Source organism: Vombatus ursinus, unplaced genomic scaffold (assembly GCF_900497805.2).
Source record: "Vombatus ursinus unplaced genomic scaffold, bare-nosed wombat genome assembly UNPS02014852.1, whole genome shotgun sequence".
NCBI classification, from domain to species: Eukaryota; Metazoa; Chordata; class Mammalia; order Diprotodontia; family Vombatidae; genus Vombatus; species Vombatus ursinus.
The window spans coordinates 12,352,267-12,375,701 of record NW_020954630.1 but is presented as its reverse complement, the minus strand read 5'-3'; the positions used below and the strand labels follow the sequence as shown (position 1 = coordinate 12,375,701).

The 23,435-nt window shown below is 40.0% G+C and overlaps 1 protein-coding gene across 4 annotated transcripts in view; it reads left to right on the top strand.

Annotated features, from left to right (window-relative positions):
- The window catches only part of DIP2C (disco interacting protein 2 homolog C), a 589,927-nt gene that overhangs the window by 534,229 nt on the left and 32,263 nt on the right, over positions 1-23,435 (top strand). For 2 of the 4 annotated variants that reach the window (XM_027841052.1, XM_027841050.1), the window contains 2 exons: positions 3,536-3,565; positions 5,730-5,791. In XM_027841052.1, coding sequence (XP_027696853.1) covers positions 3,536-3,565; positions 5,730-5,791 — 92 coding nt within the window. The remainder of the gene's footprint in view (positions 1-3,535; positions 3,566-5,729; positions 5,792-23,435) is intronic. The other 2 variants (XM_027841054.1, XM_027841051.1) reach the window with 1 other exon arrangement.

Genomic DNA, 23,435 nt, shown 5'->3' with positions numbered 1-23,435 from the left:
TTTCCTCTGAGTAGATAACACTAATCCTCTATAAATAGCACTTACGCAATTTACACTTACCCATTACATCCTGCAGCAGCCCAATTCCCTTTTGAATGGTTCTGTTAGGAAGTTTGTTCCCCCCCTCCCCCCTTATATTAAGCCTAAATTTTCCTTTCTGTGGCTTCTACCCATTTCTCTTTATCCTGTTCTCTGGCATTTTGTGAATGTGATCTACTTCTAGTCTTTGTCCAAAGATGCTTAATTCTTCTCTCCCTCTTTCTCCTACAAAGAGAAGAGTCAGAGTGGTATTAGGGGAAAGGGCACTAGATTGGGAATGAGGGGCGTAAGTTCTAATTTTAGCTCTGTTATTTAGTATTTGTGTGAACCTTAACAAGTCACATGACCTCTCTCTGCCTGCCATTTTGTAAAATGAGGGACTTAGACTCAATGACCTGTAAGATGCCTTCTAGTTCTCAATCCTGGGATTGTTGGTAAAGTGATTTTAAAAGTACTTTAGGCAAAACATTCCCCCTGCAATTTTGCTCCTTTGGTTAGCCCCACCCCACCCACCACTCTGCAATGATTGGTTCTTCTCTGTTATGTATAGAATGAGCCTTCCCTACTTACTAGCCTATTTTACATTGTCTTGGGTTCAACTCCCTAGTTCCCTAGTTACTATTTATGTGACGTATCTTCACTTCTGAATAATGTTCAATTTGAATAGATGCTAGCACCATCACTTTAAGTCTTCCTGCCACTGCTGACCTCTCTGGCAAGGACTTAATGAGCTGAAGGACGTAACTACAGTAGGGACATCATTATTTAAAGAAACCCTGCAAGTCAGCCTTTGGTGAAGTAAACAAGTGTTTTGGTAACAACCTCCTAATTTATCTGTTTGGTGAGTTCAGATTGAGGATCTAGCAAGTTTTCTAAAAGTTGGACATATTATTTTTTTTTATTTCCTTACTTCCTGTTCTTTCCAAACATGTATAAGTTTTCCCTTCAAAAAAGAGATCTTCTTGGGATCACAGGCAGCATAAGAGAGTTTCTAATTCTTGTCCTGCTTTTACCACATGAATTTATATTAAAATATTTTGAAAGAAGGGTCCTTATACTTTACTCAATTCAGGTAGAAAGTTGGTTTCCACTCACAGTATTTTCCAGAGCATACCACCACCCTGGGCATGCTGACTACTCTTGCAGCTGGGTAATTTGTGGAAAGCATTGACCTAGTTCCAACTCCAGCTTGACTTCAGACAATGTGGACTCTTAGAAGGATGTTATTTAAATAATTATATTCATCTGGAATGTATGCAGTGTGGTTCCCTCTAGGAATACAAAAGCATATCATGCATGCCTTCTTTGTTCTGTCTCTCCCAATTTTGCCTCCATTTATGGGGAGGCAGTAGGGATGAGGGTGGGGGTATGATGGCAGGGGGGAGGCTGAAAGGGAGGAAATAGTCATAGACTGGAAACCAGAATAACTAATTTCTCTTCCTAGCCCTGCTACAAACTTTTGTGCCTCTGGGCAGGCTTCTTGGGGCCTCGGTGGTCTGTACAATGGGTATAAAAATGCTCGCACCAACTACCTCACAAAATTGTTCTGAAGGAAGTCCTTTATAAATTTTGAGAAGGCAATATGTCTCAGCTGAAAAACCACTGATAGTTATGGAATTACAGCATCATTTCCAAACTCCAACATTGAATAGATGTGTGGCTATAGTCAAATCACTAAACCTCCCTTAGTCTCCTTTTTGCCTATCTCTAAAACTGGAACAATAATACTCGTATTACCTACTTTGTAAAGTTGTGAGAAAAGCAATTTGTAAACCTCAAACACTATATAAATATGCTCTGTTATTATGAAGGATGAAGAAATTAAGAGCCAAAAGTGTTATGACATGTGGGATTAGAGATACAGGTCTGGAAGGGTCCTCAGAGGTCATCTAATCTGACTTCATCATTATATAGATGAGGAAACTGAGGTCCATGGAAGCTAAGTGACTTATCCAAGATCACCATGGTAGTTGATATCAAAGCTGGGATTTGAATTCATGTCCTTTGTCTCCAGAGCCAGAACTTTTCTCAATGTCTCATTATGTAATATATCCAGAGAACAGAACTAAATTCTTTTGAAACAGTCCAGTGTGACAATGCTCATGTCAGTATTTGGGGTCAGTGGAAGAGGTAAGCAGGAGACTTCACTCCAGTTTTAGATGCTATTAAATTAGATACCAGGGAGAGCTATTCAAGAATTCAAGTTTGGGATAGCTTATGGGTCCTCCTGGTAGTTTTAATCACAGTGAATTTATATCAGTGAGATCAGAATTAAACTATCCAAAGAGCAACACAGACTCGCATACATGTTTCACTAAATTTTGGGAGGGAGTGAAAATGTGGTTATAGTGTTAGGTTGCTCTGGTATCTTGTGAATAGGTGCTAACTGCTTTGTTCGGTCATTCCATCATGAATTTAACGGTAGCCACTTTTTTTTTTGTGAGGCAACTGGGGTTAATTCACACAGCTAGCACGTGTCAAGTGTTTGGTCTGAGGTCGGATTTGAACTCAGGTCCTCCTGACTTCAGGGCCGGTGCTCTATCCACTGTGCCACCTAGCTGCCCCAACGGTAGCCACTTTGGCAGATACAAATATGATCTTACTTGTAAATGTGAGCAACTAGTTGGTCCCGAGGACATGAAGGAAGGAGATGTGAGTCCAGATGCATTGAGGAAATATTGGGGGAGGGGAGAGACATGTCCCCTGGTGCTAGGCAGGGATGAGCATAAAGAGAAAGTGTCTACAAATGACCCTTTCAAGAGGAGGTAGCCTCTGTTATGTGCCATGGAGCTAGACCATGCAATAAGAAGTAGAATAAAGAAAACTTGCTTTAATTTCACAAACAAATCCAGCAGAAGTAGAAAATATGCTGCTCCTTATGAATCTCTCTGTGTTGGTTTGGGGATCTTGCTGAGCCATATTGCTAAATTAGCATAGTATGCATAGGTACGCTGCTTTAGAGGCAAAAGACCATCCTAGCATCCTGTAGTGTAACAAGTTTGGCTTGTCAGTTCAATTAATTAAGTGATTAAATACCCGGGCCAATAAAATTCAAACCCCATTTCTTTTGGGGAAGAAAAACAAACCAAAAAAAGCTTCCTAAAATGAAACCATCCACTAACATTGTCTTTATGTCTTTAAAACCACTTAGCTGTTTGTCCATGGTTATTTGTTTATTACCATCTCTTCTGTTGCTCTACTACTAAGATGTTGACATCTCATTTTGATTTTTTTAACCTTTAATGGTAGAGTGGTTAATTTTTAAAATTTCTGTATTTGACATTGTTTTTGTTCTTTTTTTTATTCTGTTCCCTGCTTTTGGCATTTTCCTCCTTCCCTTCCCACTTTTACTTCCCACTTTAATCGTTTGGCTGTATGGGGGATTTTGTATGTTTTTTGTTTTGTTTTTCGTTTGTGGTCTGTTTGGTTTCTGTTTTTGGTCTTGTGTTCTCTTCTTTCCTTCTCTCCTCTTGTCCTTGCTATCCTGCCGCTATAGCCTCACAGGCTGGGGAAGCTGGCTGACCAGGTAGGGGATTTTCCTGTTCCCTCAATAGCAATACCTACCTTATCAGCTTCCAACAGTGGGACAGACTAGAAGTTGAGTCTGGAGATTGAGGGGTTTAAAGACCCTTTGGTGCAACAGTGCATATGGCCCAGGGCTATTTAATCTGCTCAAACCTCATCAAACATTTCACCTTTGTGACAAATGCTCCACTTCCATTGAACATAACCAATGGTGTGTGTTAATCTCATCTTCCATCATTTTCACTGTTAGACTTGTTTTTTGTTTGTTTTCAAAATTGGCTGAGTCCTAGAAAATCTGTCAACAGAAATACCTTTTCTTCCCCCATTTCCATTCTACAATCAATAAAGCATGTTGCATTACTTGAAACATCTGACTAGTTCTCCACTCAGCACTAGTCTGTTACACAGCTGAGTATATCTAAGTAGATTTGCCAAGATGTCTGGCCAGTTAGGCGCTCCTTGTATTGTATATTAATGTAATCTTCATCCTAGAGGCTAACCCGCATGTGTTGCTCCTTAGATCTTTCTCTGTCTTGGTGTTGGGTTCTTGATGAGAAGCAATGTTAAGTAAATAGAGTATAGAGTTAATAGCTCATCAATAAATTTAGTTTACTTGTCTACCTTTGGAATGGAATTACGGTTTCCCCTAGAGAATGAGTGTAGCTCTACAACTAAAATGTCAGCTGATATTTCTATAGTCAGAAAATTGGTACCGAATCAGACTCAAAGAACTGTCGAACGCAAAGGTCTAACCTAATGTCCGCACACAGTATGAATACCATCTATCATATATCAGATAAATGGTCATCCAGCCTTCCCTCAAAGATCTTTGCTGATGGGAAACTTGCTAACCCCCACCCCCACCCCAGGCATTCCATCTCATTTAATGCTAAGCTGATATGTGGGCCTTTAATTCTTATCCTTGTACTGCCTTCTAAGGTCAAGCAGAAAAAGCCTAACCCCTCTACTACATGACAGCCTTTCAAATTCTTGAAAGATGAGTATTTTCCCCTACCCTGACTGTTCTTTTCTTCTATTTAAACATCCCCAAATTTTTTTAACCATACTCATATGGCAGTTTCATATCGCCTCACCATCACCACCATTTCTTCAATGGATTCCATGTTTCTCCACCACAGAACAACATATACTGCCTTACCTAGTGCCTGTGTGGAAGCCGGCTTGTCATTCTGAGACTGAATGGAATTACTATTTCATGCTATGTTGTTCTTCTTAGTGTGGCTACTGCAGGGATTCATGAAGCCGAGGCAAAATGTCAGAGGCAATAGAATTTAGTCAAATTCTCTTTCTAGTTGGAGAGCATAAACAAAATGACATTCAGATAATAATGAAAAAAGAAAGCATTCAGGCACAGAGCCAGTGAGGACTCATTCCTAGGCACCATGACTAATCAGTCAGATAGAAAAGAAATTCCCATTTAGATATCATAATATCCCATCCACCTGAATAGGGCTGGTGTAGACAACCTCTGCATTTCACAGAAAAGACAGCTTCCAAAGCAGAAATAGAAATATTGGATCACAGAGTTGTAGAAGGCTTAGAAGGAACAAAGTAATTGCTCTTTGCATCTTCCTCCCTAATCCATGTCAGTTCATGCCACGTGGTCTGCATTAATATCTTGAGCTCTAAACACACACCTTTTTTTGGTGCATGCAGTAAAAATTTCTCAGCAAACCATGTTTCATATTCTTGACTCCCTGCTTCTACCACCCCAATGTTTTCTTAAACGATCCCAGCTTTCTTTTATTTGGCAAGACATTTGGCATGCCTCTTATGGTACATTATTTCCATTATCTGTAACTGCATTTGAATTGTTTAAGCCTTCTGAAATATCCACAATTATGTTGATAAATTTCTTTTTTGAGACCAGTCTCTTTTGAAGTTCTGATCATCAATCCCAAAGGTAACAGGTGCCTCTGGGTAGGTATGGTTTTATGCATATTTTTTCTAATCAGAGATTGTAACTTAAACATGTCTCTACAAAAAATATACTTAATTGGTAGTTAAATTACATGCTTCCATTTTATTGGCTCACCAATAGCCCATAAGTAAAGTGTAGAGCACAAAGAATGAGTGCTCCATAGTCAGGGAAATCTTCTTTCCATTCACAACCCCGATTAACTAAAACATATCCTTGTTTACAGGGAACATCTGGACCTGATCCAACCACTGTGTATGTTGATATGAGGGCACTAAGACATGACAGGTATGACAACACCCTGTTCTTGCTGCTTTCCTAGCATTCAGGTACCCAGACAGACAAAAGGGAAAAAGAGAGAGAGAGAAGGAAGCTATGAATATTGGCCAATTTAAAGGAGAACAGGGACCTAAGTAAGATGGAAGGGTTGCTGGAAGCTGAGGTTTCCTGGTCAGGAGGCAGAATGCTGGTACTTTTGAGTACTGTAAATCTTCACCACATTTTAAGCTTTGGAATTAACATGCCCAGTGGGATAATAAACCTCTTGAAAAATAGCACATGCTGTACAGATGTACCGCAGGTGCTCCTGCATAATAACCAGGAGTGACTAAAGCAACTGAATTGAACAATCTCACCTTATAACCATCACTGTGATCTTGGTCTGGGCTGTTTAAAATAGCCACTGTTTTGCACCACAATAGAATACCAAATTTCGTCCTCATCTCTCTACCTTATTTTTTTCCCCTAAAAGAGTATCCCGTAAGTAGATACTGGGCTGCCCCAGCTGTGTGGCTTTTTCTAATCACCCCTAGGAGAAGGGTTTAAGAGGTAAATTACCAGCTTATAACTGGAAGAAGTACATATAGTTTTGTTTTTGTTTTTGTTTTTGAAATCAGTTATGGCAGTGAAAGGTCTCAGGAGAGAGGAGGGAAGGAATAAGCAGGCTACAAGCAGAGGCAACTGGTGGGGTCACAGATAGAATGCTGGGCCTGGAGTCTGGAAGATCTGACTTCAAATCTAGCATCAGTCTCTTATTAGTTGTATGATCCTGGGCAAGACACTTCGCTTATATTTGCCTCTGTTTTTAACTAAAAATAACACCTACCTCCCATTGCTGAACTGATCCTTGTATAAGTGCTTAGCATAGTGCCAGGCACATAATGGGCACTATATAAATATTTATTCTCTTCCCTACTATTTAAAAGGAACCTCTGTCGTACAGAACAGAATCTAGTAAAAAGTGTCTTCTGGAAAGAGAAGGTTCTTATCGTTTTCATGAAAGGTTTTGTAGTAATGTTTCCTTTTTATTAGGTAGTGGTGGAAAAGGTCATATGTTGTTCTCACTGTCTGATTATTATTAGTAGAAACATTTCCTAATATGTTAAGTGCCTGATTTAGTGCAGAGCCTGTAAAAGATGTTCACCAGAGCTCTTTGGTGTTTCAGACAGAGAGAGAATTTTGTAGTGGAGAGGGAATTTAGAAATCATAGTCTGTCCCCCTTGGCTTACAGGCAAGGAAACTGAAGCCAAAAGGATTTGTGATTTGCCCTGGGTCCATCACTGTTCTGGGGCAGCATTCCTCTGGCAGTAACCCAATGCCTCAACTCTGAATTATCCAGCGACAAAGAGGAAAGCAATGACAGAGTATCCCAGGCAGCAGATAATCCTCACATTTTCCATTCTGCTTTGAAATGTAGTTCTTTTTTTTTTTCCTCCAGGAATTCTAACCTTCTTAGTTCAATGTAGTTTAAAATGAGTTTGCATTCTCGTACCTGGAATAAAGCATGGTAATCAGGCTACCAGGGAAATGAGCCTAGAGTTAAAAACCTCCTATAGATTATCTGTAAAGTGAATATGTCTCTCACAGATAATTGAGCCACCTGTATTTGTGATTCCCTTAATTTCTGAGTTACAGCCTTATCTATTTTTATATTTTGTTTTCTTGGAATCATAGGATTGTAGATACAGAGTTGAAAGGGAACTCAGAGGTCCTCTGGTCTGAGCCCTTCATTTTACAGATGAGGCCCACAGAGGTTAAGTTACTGGCCTAAGGTCACATAAGTGGAAGAAGCTGGGGTTTGAAGCCAGGGCCTTTAACTCCAAATCCAGCACTGTCCTCTGTGGTACCCTGAGGTCCTACAAAAGAAAAAAAACTCTCTTCTTTCACTTTATTTTTGTTGATAAGTGGTCTGCCACAATTCACTCTTGCAAATGTAAAGATTTCTTTGTACTGAGCTCCTGACATTGAGAGGTTATCACTGCCCCTTTCTTCGCTAAGCTATACAAAAATTGAAGTGTTGTAACATTTAAGTCTTTAAATGTTCAACTTTTCTAGTCTGTAAACAGGTACTCAAGTTATTTAGTAAGATGAGTCATATTTAGATGTTCTGAGCATTGCTCGTAGAATATTTTCAGATGTTTTTTTTCTGTGATAGTGATAACTTAATATTCAGAAGGCAACAAAACCCATAAAGTCATACCTAAGACATCGGCCCTAGCTCTTGAGAAAGGAATTTACATTCACTCAAATAAAGTTAAAGGATCTTTACTAAATGGGGTAGCTTTGGGAAATCAGAGTATTGCTCTAATTTATCTCAGTTACCAATTGTTAGGACGGTGGAAAGAAAAACATGGACTCTGGAGTAAAGGATCTAGGTGAAAATCCCGTTTCTGATGCTTACTACTTATGTGACCTGAGGCAAATCAATGAATCTCCTGGGACCTCAGTTTTGTTCGTCTATAAAATGAAGGAATTGGAGTGGATGTCCTCTGAAGTTCCTTCCATCTCTAGACCAATGCCACTCTGGCTAAGACAGCAATTTTAGAAACGCTCTCTTTGGAATGCTTCCCTCCCATTTTATAAAAGATGTAAATGATCTGTACTAGGACCTCACTGTCATATTACTTTCTCTATAGTGGGATTAGGTACCTGCTAGGCCCAATTTGACCCCACCATCAGACCTGGGTTCTAGTCTTACTTCTAGCCCTTATTAGCTGTGTGATCTTTGGCAAGGTGCAAAACCACTCTGAATCTTAGGTGCCTCACCCGTCCACTAGGAATAACAGTATTTCTGTTCAGCCCAGCCAACCACCACATGGAAGGCACTATAGTATTTGCCTTACAGAGTTGTTATGAGGAAAGCATTTGTAAACATTGTTCTATATAAATGTGAGCTGTAATTACTATTTTTATTATCAAGGAGATATAGTTACTGATGTACTAAAAGGACTTGGGCAGGAGACAGTTTCACATGTAAAGCAGTCCCAAGTGTTTCTCGTGTGATTCTGGGCTATTTATATTGAAGCACTAAAAATACATGAATAAAATCCGGGAACAAAAAACAACGTCAAATGCTCTTTGTAGATTCAGAAGAACCCAGTTAAGAAACAAGTGGGATTTTTAAAAAATCCAACAAGAAACCCACTCAGCTCCTAAGTCTCTGCACCTGCATCCCTGAGTAACTATCCTTTAAAAAGTCAATACTATCTCATTAAAACACATATGCCTCAGTGACTCACATGTAGTACTGTGTGTATTATAGCCCTTGAGGTTGGTAAGAAAAAAATTAATGCACTAAGACAGCACTGATAAAGACTGCTGCTCTTTAGAGCACTAGAAAAAAGACTTCCCTTTTCAAGTGTTTGGCCCCCATGGTGGAGCAGCTGAAATGGATATTTTCTGTACTGACTAAGCAACTTAACGTGAGGGAATACCTGGCAGGGCAGATCTCGGGAAATAGCTCCTCCGACTCCATTTTCTCCTTCTGGGGAGATGGCTTACCAAGATCAGCACAAAAAGATGAACTAGTTCATTTATGGAGTGAAAATCAATCAAGCAAAAGCATGTAATATGCACCTACTACTAAGTGCCACATACTCTGTTAGGCACTGGAGCTACAAAGGTAAAACAGCACCTGTGCCCAGGGTGTTTTTACAGTATAGGTGGGGCAAACAACATATACAGATAGAAGTATATACAAAATAATAGTGAGGGAGGGACGAGCATCTGGGGGAACAGGAAAGGCTTCAAGATGAAGACCTAGAAGGACGTGTGTTCACAGCGAAGCCAGTCTGCTGCTGGTGAGTGGTTCCATACTGGTGATGCTATACTCTGCTTGCAAGATTAGCAATGCCCCCAGAAGTACATCTCCCTGGTGATGAGTCTCTCTTTAGCTCATGTGATTCTCAGAAAACAGATAGACTATTACGAGACCTGTGGTCTGTAAAGCCTCTGCAGCTAGGCAGCTCCTGGTTGGGTGCTGTAGTCTTTACACACCCAGGGTCACCTGTGTACTAAGATGATGCTTTGGAATGGGACTTTGTTCAAGGTGGCGCCCCGCACTGATGGAGGTGCCCACACCAATGGAGGATGCCCACACCAATGAAGTCACAGATCCACCAAAGCATCTCTAAACGTATTCTTCCAAAAGGGGGCTTCTTCAAGGCCATCATGTTGGGGAGGGTACACTTCTCTCAATGATGTTGCCGCTATTCAAAACATTTCTGGATCTCCTCTGTCTTTACCTCAACATCTACATATCTTTATCTGCTAACGGGTTTTTTGTTTTGTTTTTGGAGCCATGTTGGAGGGTAAAGGTTGACAATAATCTGGGTGAAACTGATTTTTGGGGGTTTAAAAAAAAACAAGCAACATGTAAAAGAAGGAAACTGAATCTATCAAGTGGCTGGCAAATGAGTTCAGGAGAGACTTTTCCAGAGAGTAGGTCCATCAACATTTTGATCACTATCAAGCATTGTTGTTAGAATTTTAAAAAAAGATAGAATTTATATAGTACTTTAAGGTTTGTAAAACTTTACAGATATAATCTCATGTGATACAACAATCCTGCAAGGTAGGTGTTATTATGATTCCCATTTTACAGATGAGGAAACTGAGGCAGGCAGGTTAAGTGACCTGCCCGGGGTCACATAGCCAATAAGTGTCTGATTTGACAATAAGTGTAGGATTTGAACTCATGAGTTCTTGACTTCAGATCTGGCATTTTATATACTGTGCCACCTAGCTGCCCATCGAGAATAACTGTATAGATTCCCAAGGTGACTACTTTGAGACTGCTAACATTAATTTGGATATAAACATACTTAAGTGTTTGCTTTTTAAAAAATCAAGTAGCATTACCCATAATTACACCTCATACCTGGAAAACCTGTGTCATTCTACAAACATTTATTATAGCACTGACCATGTAAAAGGCACTACGCTAGGGATAGAATGACAACAAAAATGAAACCAGTCTCACCTTCATGGAACTTATATTCTATTAGGAAGGTGGGACATGGATACAGGAAGAAAATAGAAAGTTTAAACAAAGTAATCCAAAATAATTTCAGCAGTGAGAGGATAAACAACTCAAAGAATCAGGAGAAACTTTATGGAGGAAGTGACAGCTGAGCCATGTTTTAAAGAAAGCTAGAAATTCCAGGAGGTAGAAGTCAAGAAAAAGTAGATTTCAGGCATGGGAGACCTCCTGTACAAAGGCAACAGGCAGAATTTCATAGGTAAAGAATAACTAGCAGGCCAGGTATAAGTAATTAATCTATAAATGCAAGCTTAGCAATTAAGCTAATTAAGCAAAACAAGCTAAGCAAGCATAGCTTATGGCTGTGGGTGAGTCTAGTATATATTTCTATATGAACTACTTTATGAAAAAATAATTTTTCTTTTACATTAATAACACTATCATAATACATAATGATATAGTACATAATATATCATATATAATAATTAATAACATTAATAACTGTGAGAACAGGGAGTATTCCTTACATAGAGCAGATCCTTAAAGAACCCTTGTTGAATTGAATGTTGCTAGTGTATTTCTTTGACTGCTGCTGCCCAGAGTGGCACGTGGCCCTTATTAGTGTGGGAGGGCTTGGGAGCACTTTGAAACTTTTAGATAGTTTTCTTTCATGCCTGCCAAAAGCCATTGGCTTCTCAGGCCATCGGTTTATGGCTCTCTTAGAGATCGGTTCAAGAGGCTTAGCTCTCCTCCTGTGTGCACACCTCCTCATCTCTTAAGCATGGCCTTGGGATCATCAATCTGTGGGTGCTAATGTGGTCGAGACACAGACTGTTCTTTCATCAGCTCACAGTTCAAGTTGCTTTCAGAGGCTTATCGAAAAGAATAAATAAAGCAGAAGAAACCAAATAATCCAAATAGGAGAGAGACATTCGTGAACAAATCACAGACTACGGAGGCATTTGATCTATAATGGAAGGCTATGCATTCTTAATCAAGTTGTTAACAAGTTCTCCTATTAGTTCAAAGGTTCCTTCAATCTGGGGCTTTTCGGAAAACTCTGCCCCCTCCAAAAAAAAAATGTAAGAATTCTGATGAGGTCTAGAAAACAAGCAAAGAGCGTGTTTACACAGTGAGTTCATTTCTCCCAGAGTTAATCAGTCAGTCAATAAGCATTTATTAATCGCTTTCTGTGTGCCAGGCACTATGCTAAGCTCTGGGGATGTAAATAAAGGCAAAAGACAGTCTCTGCCCTCAAGGAGATCACAGTCTGAAGTCCATCACTCCCTCCACTCTGAACACCTCTCCACTCACCTATCTATAATTCCACCTACCTATCTAGTGCCCACCAATCCTTGGCTCTGGAAGGGGCCTGAGCGAGTCTGAAATGGACAAAAAGTATAGGTGAAATGTTTACTGTCACTTTCCCCTCCTCGGCAACATGGAAATCCAGTTAAAGTTGAAAACTTTATGGGGATAGGAAAAGATGATCAGTAGGGATGTTATGGCACAGGGAGAAGGCTTGTGGTACCCTTGGGTGGGTCAAAGGATTGAAAAAAGGTTTGAGAACTAATGGCTGATGTGGAAGAGATGTACTCTGGTAATATGAGATAATATTAGTAAAATGCTTAGCACAAAGTTTAATAAATACTTGTTTCCTTTCTTCCTTCCACTGGGAGGGACATCCTAAAATCTGCTTCCTCTTCTATTTTTTTGCATTCACTCCGGAAGCATGGCATGTTAGAGCCAGATGAGACAACAGCGGCCAACTAGCGGAACCCCCTCATTTTACAGTGAGGAAATTGGGGTCCACAGAGATTAGATCACACAGGTAGTGGCGGAGCTAGGATTCAAACCTAGGTGTCCTGACTCCAAATCCAGGGATCTTTTCACTATTTCATGCTGCCTCCCGCATACTTTAAGGCCATTATTCCACTCTCATTAGTTTTAACTAAAGAAAAATTCTTCCCTTCCTCTCTCTCTCCAGATACATTCCTCTAGTTCCTACTACTTCCTGTTTTAGACATGAATTAGAATTCTGCTCAGGTAGCAGCCTCTCCTCCATCCTCCCCTCCCCAACACACACACACACACACACACACACACACACACACACACACACACACACACACACACACACACACATACCCGCGCTCTGTCTCTCTGGACAGGTTCAACCCTGTTTTCCAAAGGTATCCGTGTCAGATAAGAAACAAGTCAATCAGTACTTATTAAGTGCCTACTGTGTGCCAGGCATTGTATAATATGGAGAAGGGAAAAGAACTGGTGTAACAGAAGAACCTTTTGGAGAGGTTGCGAAAGGGAAGAGTTCAGAGGCCATACTCTCTGCTATTTCTTTCCTGTTATTCCTCTTGTAAAAAAAAATCATTATTGTCCATCAGTGTTTCCACTTTGGATTTGGATTCTGCCATAAGGATTAATTACTTTTGCTTTTGTCTTCTGGTGTATTCACTTGGGAGCCTGAGGGCGCCTGTCCTATTATCACTTAATTAACCTGTAGAAACTTAATTTGTCAATACTAGTGTGTTCACTCCCTTCAAAACAAGATGAAGTGTCATTGTGGAAACACATGGTCAAAAAAATCCCACCCTCTGATTAGCTCTTCCTACCCAAATTTCTGCCTATTTTTATTTCCACCTTAACCCTCCCCCATCCATCCCCCACCCCAGAACCACAGCGTCTGAGTTTCTTTCTGTGCATTTGAATTTGTAGCAGGTTGCCATGGAGAGGATTTTTGTCTCCTGTAATGGAATTTATGAGGGTATGAATTCTCACTGCTGCTAGAATGAATCCAGTTCCCACATACACAAGGGGGAAAAATGATGAAAATGGTTTGAGGGTATTTGGAAATAACTGTTAAGCTTAAGAAATACACTTTGTGGTATGTTCATTTTAAATGTATCCTTGGCCCAGTAGACTACTAATATGGTTGACGTTTCTTAAAACATTCAAGGTTTTTCATGCTTGATGTGGGAGAGGGGGAAAGTTTCCACTTTTAAATTAGTCTTTTGGCAGTGAACCCTTCCCAACCCCCACCCCTCCCCTGAATAGATATTGACATCTCCCCACCCGCATCCTCTTTTTCTGAATGCATTGTTGACAAGATAACTAAAGAATGAAAGCTTGTTTGGACTCCTCATTACAGGGAATCCAACCCAATGTCATGGACTATGTTTGCAGGGAATAGTCCAAGGAGCAAAGGATAAGATTAGGCAGGAGCAGGCAGAGTAAAGGGATTCTGAAGAGATTGGGTATGGACTGTAAGAATGTCAATACACCACTAGTCATTAGGTCAACAAACAGCAGGGAGTCAGTCGTGCCAGTAGGACTTAAAATAAAGGCACTAATAATTTAGCAGCATGATCCCGTCCTTCTTATCTTAGAATTATAGACCTATAAAAATCATTGGATTATAATTCCAGTTATGGAGCAGAGAGACTGATTCTTATTCCCTTCAATAATTAGCCCCACTGCAACCATCACTTCTTTATTCAGTTCTTTCTGTCCAGTGAGATTCCATAACATTTTTCACTTCTTTGTACATTGACGATTCTCATAATGCTTTGCACAATGTGTTCGGTCCCCTCAGATGAAGTGTAAGTTCTTAAATGGATGAGATAGTATATTTTTATGTTTCCATTCACCAGTGCCTAATGGCTTTGCCAAATCCACAGCCCCTTGATGACGGTGAAGCCGTGTGGTATAGTGGCAAAAGTACTGTGTTTGGAGTCAACACTCAAGCAATGGTCAGACCAGGGCAGAAGACTGAATATTTTCAATTTCCTTCTTTTCAGCTCCATGTTTCCCTTCATGAAGCCTAAGACCTCATTAATTTTTTTTTTTGGCTGCCACATCAAACTGTTAACTACTAATAAACTTGAAGTCCAATGTTTTTGGGCTTCAGATCCAGATCTTTTTCAGCCAAATCACTCTCTACCTTTGCCTCTCCCATTTTATAACATTGATACTTTGAGTCCAAGTGTAGTAGGCCATTCGATTTATCCCTGTTAAATTTTATCTTATTGATTTGACTCAACATTCTGATATATCAAAATTAATTAGACATCCCTTCCAGCTTAATGTCAACAACAGATTTTAAAAAATAATATCATTTCATCTAAGTCATAGGAAAAAGATGGTGAACTGCAGAGAACTCCAAATAAAGAAATAGTCAGAGGAGAGCAAACTGATCTCCCACCTCCATGACTTTTTACAGGCTCTCTTCCAGGCCTGAAATGCACTACACCTTCACCTTCACTCTAGGAATTCCTGACTTCCTTCAAGGCTCAACTTGTGTACCATCTCCAAAATGAAAGCCTTTCCTTATCACAGCAGTTTGTGCTCATTCTCTCATTACCAAATTATTATGGATATACTTATCTGTTTATATGTTGTATCCTCTTCCTAGTAAAATGTAAGCTTGTGGAGGGCAGGGGGCTAGTTTTTATTCTGTCTTTTTATCTCCATTGTCTTGCATAGTGTACTGCACATAGAAGGTGCTTAACAAGTCCTTTAGAAATTGAATTAGATTGGACTGAATGTCTTCTGGCAGTTAGTATGTGAAAGATGCTTAAGAAAGAAGACATATCCATTATTTCCTCTAAAGCTCAACCAGTCCCAGTGCCTCCAAAAGGTCTTCTTTACTTCTCCAAGTCACAATGATTCTCCTTTTCTGAACTTACAATGCATTTAGAGTCAGAACCATAAAATAGAGTATTTTCATCCGTATTTTAGTATATATTATATATAGCTTAATATATATTTTAATATATATTCTTCTACCTTCTGTTTTCTAATTGCTTCATATATGTGAGTCTTCCCTTTCCAGCTATGACAGGGATCTTGATTTCTTTTGTAGGCTACATAGTCCCTAGGATGGTGTTTTCTTACCAAGCATAAAATAAATATTTCTCAACTTAACACACATTTATTTGTGTGAGGAGGAGGTAGGGAGAGTTCCAGAGGGTTTGTCGGTTAAGAGAGTTGGTACTTGCAAATCTAATTGGGGCACATGTATAGGAGATCATCAGATTTAGAGTTGGAAGGGCCCTTACAAATTTTTTGGTCTCCATCATGAAATTAGGATGCTACTTGTAGCAATAGACTTCCAGTCCTGGGTTTCTACATATGATATTGAAACTTCTCCATACTTCCCAGGTTCATTGTGCTTTTTGGGGTCATCAATTATTCAAAGTCCATGGCCCCCCATCATTGGGGAGGCCCCTAAGCTAAACTTTATGCATGTATAAAGTAAAAAGCTTTTACTTAAAACACAATAATGAGGTAAATAGCAAGGAACTGGTAAATATTCAGATCTGTGGGCAAACTAGCTATTGCTGGAAAGCACCCATAAAGGGCAGAGGCATGCTCTATGGGAATGATTTGTTTTTTCCATTACTCTCACCCAATTCCTAAGGCCAGGAGGATGCAAGTAGACCAAACCTTTCCTTAAAGTGACGGGACAAAGCCTTCCCTTCACCCAGTTTGAAAACCTACTTCTTGAATTGAGCTTGTGTATGAAGGCCAAAAAGAAATGATGGAGTGGGCGTAGTGGCATGAACCATAAAACAACTTTGTCGTACCCAATCACTGGCCCTTCCAGGGACACAGCTGGACACAGGGCCTCTATCTGGGAGCCCAAACTTGAGAATTTGTTCAGAGAGTCAAAGCGGAGAAAACCGAACCACGTATCTGGTAGTTTCCCTTCTTGCTTTCCTATTTCTTATCCAGTAACGCACAGGGACCACTTACCTTTCAAAACTCTTTGCTTCTTTTTTCAGGTGATGCCAGTGCTACTTTCTCTGATTCTTCATTCTAAGTTTCTTCATCCCTTTCTACTTTGCTCCTCCCAATGTGTATGACATTAAGCGTGTCATTTTTCCTCCATGTTCTTCAGTGTCTTTCATCTGTAAGAGAAAAAGGTTGGGGTGCTTGATCTCTTAGGAATCCTCTGCAGCTCCACATCCTTCCGTTGTGCGCTTTGTTAGTTGAGGCAGAAGCAGAGCATAAAGGACAACAGACAAGACTGGAAGCCAGGAGCTAGATTCTAGTCCTGACTCTCTTGTTTACAGTGTGGCCTTATACAAACCATGGAACCTCTTCAGTTGCCTTATCTGTACTATTTAGTTCAATCCACACACATTTATTAAACCCCAGTTACATACAGAACATTGTGCTAGGCCACCAGAGAAATACAAAGTTTAGAAAAGATATGGTGCCCACCCTCATGAAGAATATGACCCATATACAAACAGCTGTAAGGTAAAATGATACTTAAGTACATTAGAGAGGTACAAGCAAAGTACTTATGTGAGTCTGAAGCAGGAAAAAAGCCATTATGAACACAGAGGCCACCTAAGGAGGCTTCCTGGAAGGAGGTAAAGTACAGAATGAGTAATTCAGTTTGGCTGGAATATAGAGTACTTGGAGAGGAGTGCTATGAGGAAAGTCTGCTGCCAGACTGTGAAAGCCTTACTCCTATGCATAGAAGCTTGAACTTTGGTTCATAGGCAATGGAGGCTTTTGGTTTTTGAGCAAAATGCTTAAAGAATCCTATTTTCATATAGAAAAAAATGAGGTGGGAAGCCTATTAGAAGGCTTTTTCAAGTGACCAGGTACATACCTGTAACTATTATTAAAGTCCTGTGCTAGGGTGTTTTCAGTGGGGATGGGGGGATAGATAGGGGAAATACTATATGGAGTCCATAGGTCTTAATAAATAATTGAAGCAAGAAAAGAGTCAAAGATAATACTAAAGTTTCAACCATGAGGAAAATGTTGTTGTTGAGTTGTTTTAGTCATGTCCAGCTCTTTGTGACCCCATTTGGGGTTTTGTTGGCAAAGATACTGAAATGGTTTGCCATTTCCTTCTCAGCTCATTTTAGAATAGGAAACTGAGGTGAACAGGGTTAAGTGACTTGCTCAGTCACACAGCTAGTCTGAGGCCACGTTTGAACTCAGGAAGATGTCTCCCTGATTCTCAGCCCAGTGCTCTACCTAGTCTACCACCTACTACAACTAGCTGTACAGAGAGAACATATTGAAGTTCCAAGAAAAGGAGCAAGTTCAGGAAGCAAGATGACAAGCTCATTTTAGGACTTGTTCAATTTGAGGTGTTCATGGAATATCAAAGTAGAGATATCCTGTAAACTGTTTGATATGTGGGCCTTAAATTTGGGAGACTAGAGGAATAGATTTGGGTATCATGAATGTTGAAGTAATAGTTGATTTGAGGCGACTGGATGAAATTGCCAGGGAAAGGGGGGGGCAGGAAAAAATATGTGTGTATATGCATATGTATATAAACATACACATCTATACATACACACATACATATATATGCATATATTGTATATTGCATATATGATATAATGTATAACAACAACATAGGTGTTATATTATAGAATTATAAGGAGAAGAGATTTGGTCAGGGTTAAAAACTTAGGGGACTACCCATTTTAGGGAGTTGAGAAGAAGATGAAGAGGCAGCAAAATTAAAGTTAGTTAAAAGTTAAAGAAGTTAGAGAACCAGGAATAATAGGGTATCCTGGAGGAAAGAAAGAGTACTCAGGAGTCAAAACAAAAAGCAAAAGTAATAAGGAGACTGAGTCAAATAAAAGCTTCTAGCTCTAAAATTCCCTAGGCTACAATTTTTCTTCCCCTGACGGGCCACTGCCAGAGAAGTGAGTAGACAGATCTTCCATCAAAGCCTGGACGTGTCAAGGATGCTGTAGGAGGAGATTCAGGTTCAAGTAAGGGTTGACCTGAGTATCCAATGGTTTCAGATTTTTCCTGGAAGTTGATCTCCCATCCTTTACCAGGTTCGTACTTAGTAGGTTTTAGTAGTAATGTTCGTTAAGAAGCCAAGTGAAGAATGAATGTAAGACAACTCTTAGTGCCGGTGGAACCTACTTAATGGTTTTTAGGCCAGGGTGTTTGGCTCTTTTTTTCAAGTTGACTATCATTCAGTAAAAGTTAGTGCCCAAAAGGAATTCTCTTTTACTATTTGTATAAAACCATCCAGCACAGAAAACTGTGTATTCTGCGGTACCTACAACCCCTTTGAGTGTAATGATTACAAAACAACGCCATCCCCAGTAGCATCAACCTAAAAGTCCTCTGGAGAAAACTCTCCCAGGGTCTGTCTTTATGAGTGCAATGAAGCTTCTCTCCTTATGGCCCTTTTCTCTGGTTATCAGTAAGGCACTGCATGATTCCTCCTGCATCTTTAATAACTGGAAACCTGCTCAAACCTGTTAATCTCTTTGGTGACTGTTCTTTTCCTTTGCCTGAATTTTATTCCCACTGATTCCTTTCCAGGCCTCTCTCCTCCCTCCTTTCCTTTTTCACATGGGACTAAAATTTCCCCTCAAACATGTATGTATTATTCAGCAAAGGGTCTGGAGTCTAGTCACTTTCCCCTTAGGAGACAGGCTGGTATCACTTTGTCACTCATTCAGTCTTCACTGACCAGTTATTTTAAGCTAAAGAAGAGAGGGAAAGTTCAAATGTTAATTTTTGCTGTTCCTTTTTTGGTTTTGTTTGTTTAAGGTGCTCTGCTAATTGCCCACACACACACACACACACACACACACACACACCCTCAAAACTGTAGAGGCACCCATTACTGGAGATAGGGGTGGAGTAGGATTTTGGAGAATGTTGTAACTCTAGCCTGTTAGTTCTCTTGAGGAAAGGGCTCTCTGAGGGGAACTGCCCCCTCCAAAAGCTGCTTTGAAGAGGCTGAAAGGCATCATTCACTTTTCTAACCAGAAAAAATAGTTCAGGCTGACATTTTCTTTTAGATTAAAAAGAAAACAAGTCATGGGATGAGTATATGGTTGTGGCATGCGGTGGGGAACTTAGGGAAAAACCTAAATGGGAAATCTTAATGTTTTCTTTCTGTCCACATGGAAAATCATCCTCTCTTCCCTCCACTCATCTAAACCCTGCCCATCCTTTGAGGCAGCTTTTGTCCAGACTGCTTCTATGACACTTACCCTTCAATCCCCAGTGATTTCCCTTCCTCTGAATTCCTACATGCTTATTGGTTATTATTATCCAATTTTGAGCTTAGTTCTATGCATTGTTATATTCTTTAACTTTTTCATGTATCTTGTTCTTCAAGTAGATTAAAGAGCATTTTCAGGGCAGAGATTATGCCTTTTACTTCTATATCCCTACGGAAACTGAGAGAGTAGGTATAAGTTGCCTATCTGCATTATTCCTTAACTTTGCTACCTGACCTCATTTTCTGCTTAAACATTGCTTTAGGGATACATTTCATATCGCTTTGTACATGCAATTCACCATTGGTAATATGCTACAGCCTATTTGCACTGCCATGCATCTCTCTATTTCCCTTTGGGTGACTCTTTTCCCCAAAATTTGATTAAAAATTTTGATATTCCAAGGTGTGATGCCATACTACATAGCCAGAAGAACATGGATGCTAAAAAAAAGATGAAATTTTGTTTTAGGAAGAAGCTTATAGTCATTTGAGTGCTACGTAAGTTTCCAAATACAAAAGGTAGCATGCTGTCTTTCTTTCAAATTCTGAAGCCTTTTCATTGTCCATTTACAGTGTCTGTTGAACATAGGAACGGGCCTATAGGCTATCCATCCAGTTGCTTATTTCATTGGACTAATCAGTATTTTTAACTACTTGGTTTTTGCCAATAGGGATTTTTTTAGGTGATTATGGACCAATTTAGGAGATTTTGTGAAGTTTCTAGGGATTGATCTGCAAACTATAGCATCTAAAAGACCTCGTTCTCTATCAGGAAATACCTCTTCTACTTCTGCTATTTAATAGACAACACCCATGACTATGGCCTCCCCTTTATGGCCATTGATTCACAATGGTTATACTTTTGTAGTAAAGAGTGACAGTTCATGTCAGTGACTGCCTTCTTTAACCACTTCCCATTTTTCCATGTCAGTAGCTTATTTAAATAGATCAGGGACAGATCACAGAATTGTAGGCCATATCTTCTCATTTGTATTCTTCTAATTTAGTGTTGATTTGTATCTTTAGTTTAATAAGTCAGAAGTCTGACTGTACAAAGACTCCCACACTGATAACCATTCATTTCCTTTTCACAAAAAGATAATCCATTTCATTCTTCATGGTATTATTCAAGTCTTTTCATTAGTATTATTGCCCAATTCTCTTCATGAAGAAAGAACGCATGATACATAGGCATTAGGCTTATATTTAATCTAAAAATTTCTATCATTTCTTGATTCCAACACATATTTACAGTCTGGTACCATTTACTAGCTCCAGGAAGCTTAGAAGACAGGCACTGAATCTCTCATGGTCAGTTTGACCTCTCAGCTGAGAACTTTCCCTCAAATTTGAGGCCATTTTTCGCTCTTCATCTCATGTCGCTCAGATGCCTTCTGCCACTATCTCCTGATTTACCCTGGTCATACACAAACTGGCCCTACTCCTTACTAAAACAAAACCCTCTCTCTGCCTATACAAGTGATTCCAGTCTATCCCATCTCAAGCACATTGTCCCTGCTATCATCCCCAGTCTCCAACTTACCTTCAATCTCTCCCTGTCTACTAGCTCCTTCCCTGCTGCCTAGAAACATGCCCATGTCTCCCCCATCCTGAAAAAAACCCTCACTTGCTCCTTCCATTGCCACTATCATCCATATCTCTTTTGCCCTTTGTGTCCAGACTCCTTGAGAAGGCTGTCTACAATAGGTACTTCTACATCCTCTCTTCTTAACTCTCTACAGTTCAAATTCCTATCTTATCTTTCAACCAAAACTGCTCTCTCCAAGGTTACCAGTGATCTCTTAATTCCCAAATCCAACAACCTTTTCTCATTCCACATCCTTCTTGACCTCTCTGCAGCCTTTGACATTGTCAATCACTTTCTTCTCCTTAATACTCTCTAGGTCTTTGGGACACTACTCCCTCTTGGTTCTCCTCATTCTCCTCCTATTCATGCCCACCAACCAAATATCCCACAAGGTTCTGTCCTGGGCCCTTTTCTCTTTTCCCTTGTAGTAATCCACTTGGTGATCTTACTGGCCCCCATGCATTTAATTATCATCCTATGTTGATGATTCTCAAAATCAGTTGATCCAGCCTTAACTTCTCTGCTGGCTTCTAGTCTCACATCTCCAATTCCCAATTGGACCTCCCAAGCTGGATGTCCAATAGACATCTTAAACTCAACATGATCAAAACCGAGTTCATTATCTTTTCCCTCAAACCCTCCCACCTTCCAAACTTCCCTATTACTGTCAAGGATAGCACCACCACTCCAGGCTTACAACTTAGGTGTCATCTTTTACTTCTCACTATCTCTCACCCATCTATAACCAATCTTTCACCAAGGCCTGATGATTTCACTTCTGCAACATCTCTCCTATATTCCCCCTTCTCTCTTCTGACACAGCCATCATGCCAGTGCAGACCCTCATCACCTCGTGCCTTGAATACTGCAGTAGGCAGTTGGTGGGTCTTCCTGATTCAAGTCCCTCCGCACTCTCATCTATCCTCTCTTCAACACTAAAGTGATTTTCCTAAAGCACAGGTCCTAACATGTCACCCGCTTCCCCAACTCGATAACTTCCAGTGGCTCTCTGTTACCTCCAGGTTCAAATGCTCTGATTGGCATTCAAGGCCCTTTATGACTTAGCTTCCTCCTGCCTTTCCAGTCTTCTTATATCTGACTCTGTCACATTCTTCCATCTAGAGATATTGGTCTCCTTGCTGTTCCCTGAAGAAGACTCTCCATTTCTTGGCTCCAGACATTTTTTTCTGGCTGTCCCCCATGCCTGGAATGTTGTTCCCACTCATCTCTGGCTTCCTTTAAGTCCCGGCTAAAATTACATCTCTTACAGGAAGACTTTCCCAATCCTTCTTCATGCTGAGTGTTTAATTCTAAGAGTGTTTTTCTTCTGTTGATTATTTCTTATTTATCCTGTGTATAGCTTATATGTACCTATTTGTTGGTATGTTTTCTCCTCCATTAGACTGTTAGCTCCTTGAGGGCAAGGACTGTCTTCTGCCTTTCTTTGAAACCCCAGTGCTTAGCACGGTGCCTGGCACATAATAGGGGCTTAATAAATGCTATTAAATGATTGATTTCCTTTAAGATTCAAGGTCTGTTTTACAGTCTTGAGGATCAGTTTCCAAGGGTCCATGTCAATTTCCAGAATTGGTAGCTGCAAGAAACAATCCATTTATCAACACCAGTATCTTCTTTGATAATAGAAAGCTTTGGTTCACAGATTCCATCTACATGTGGAAGGCAAACATGTTTAGTTAGGGAAAAGACACAACTTTTATTACTTAGTTATGAGTACATGATTTATATAGACTGGACCTTTATCCAGACAAAGAGACTGGGATTTAGGATTTGTTTCTGGATTTAGTGTGAAAACAGTAAATCTCTCTTTATCATCCTCAAGTTTATGGCATCCTTAGAACATGGTGTGCTTTAAGTGATTTCTAGTGTGTGCCAGTCATTCTAGAGTCTGTTTGGGTAACAGGAGGGAAAAAAAGAACTGGAAGCTTATTCAGCCAGTGAACCCAGGGGTAAGTGAGCTGTCTGATTGGGGTCTATTCTTGGCATCCTATTAGGGTGTCAGCAGGAACAATGAGTCCCACAAAAATGGTGGCTT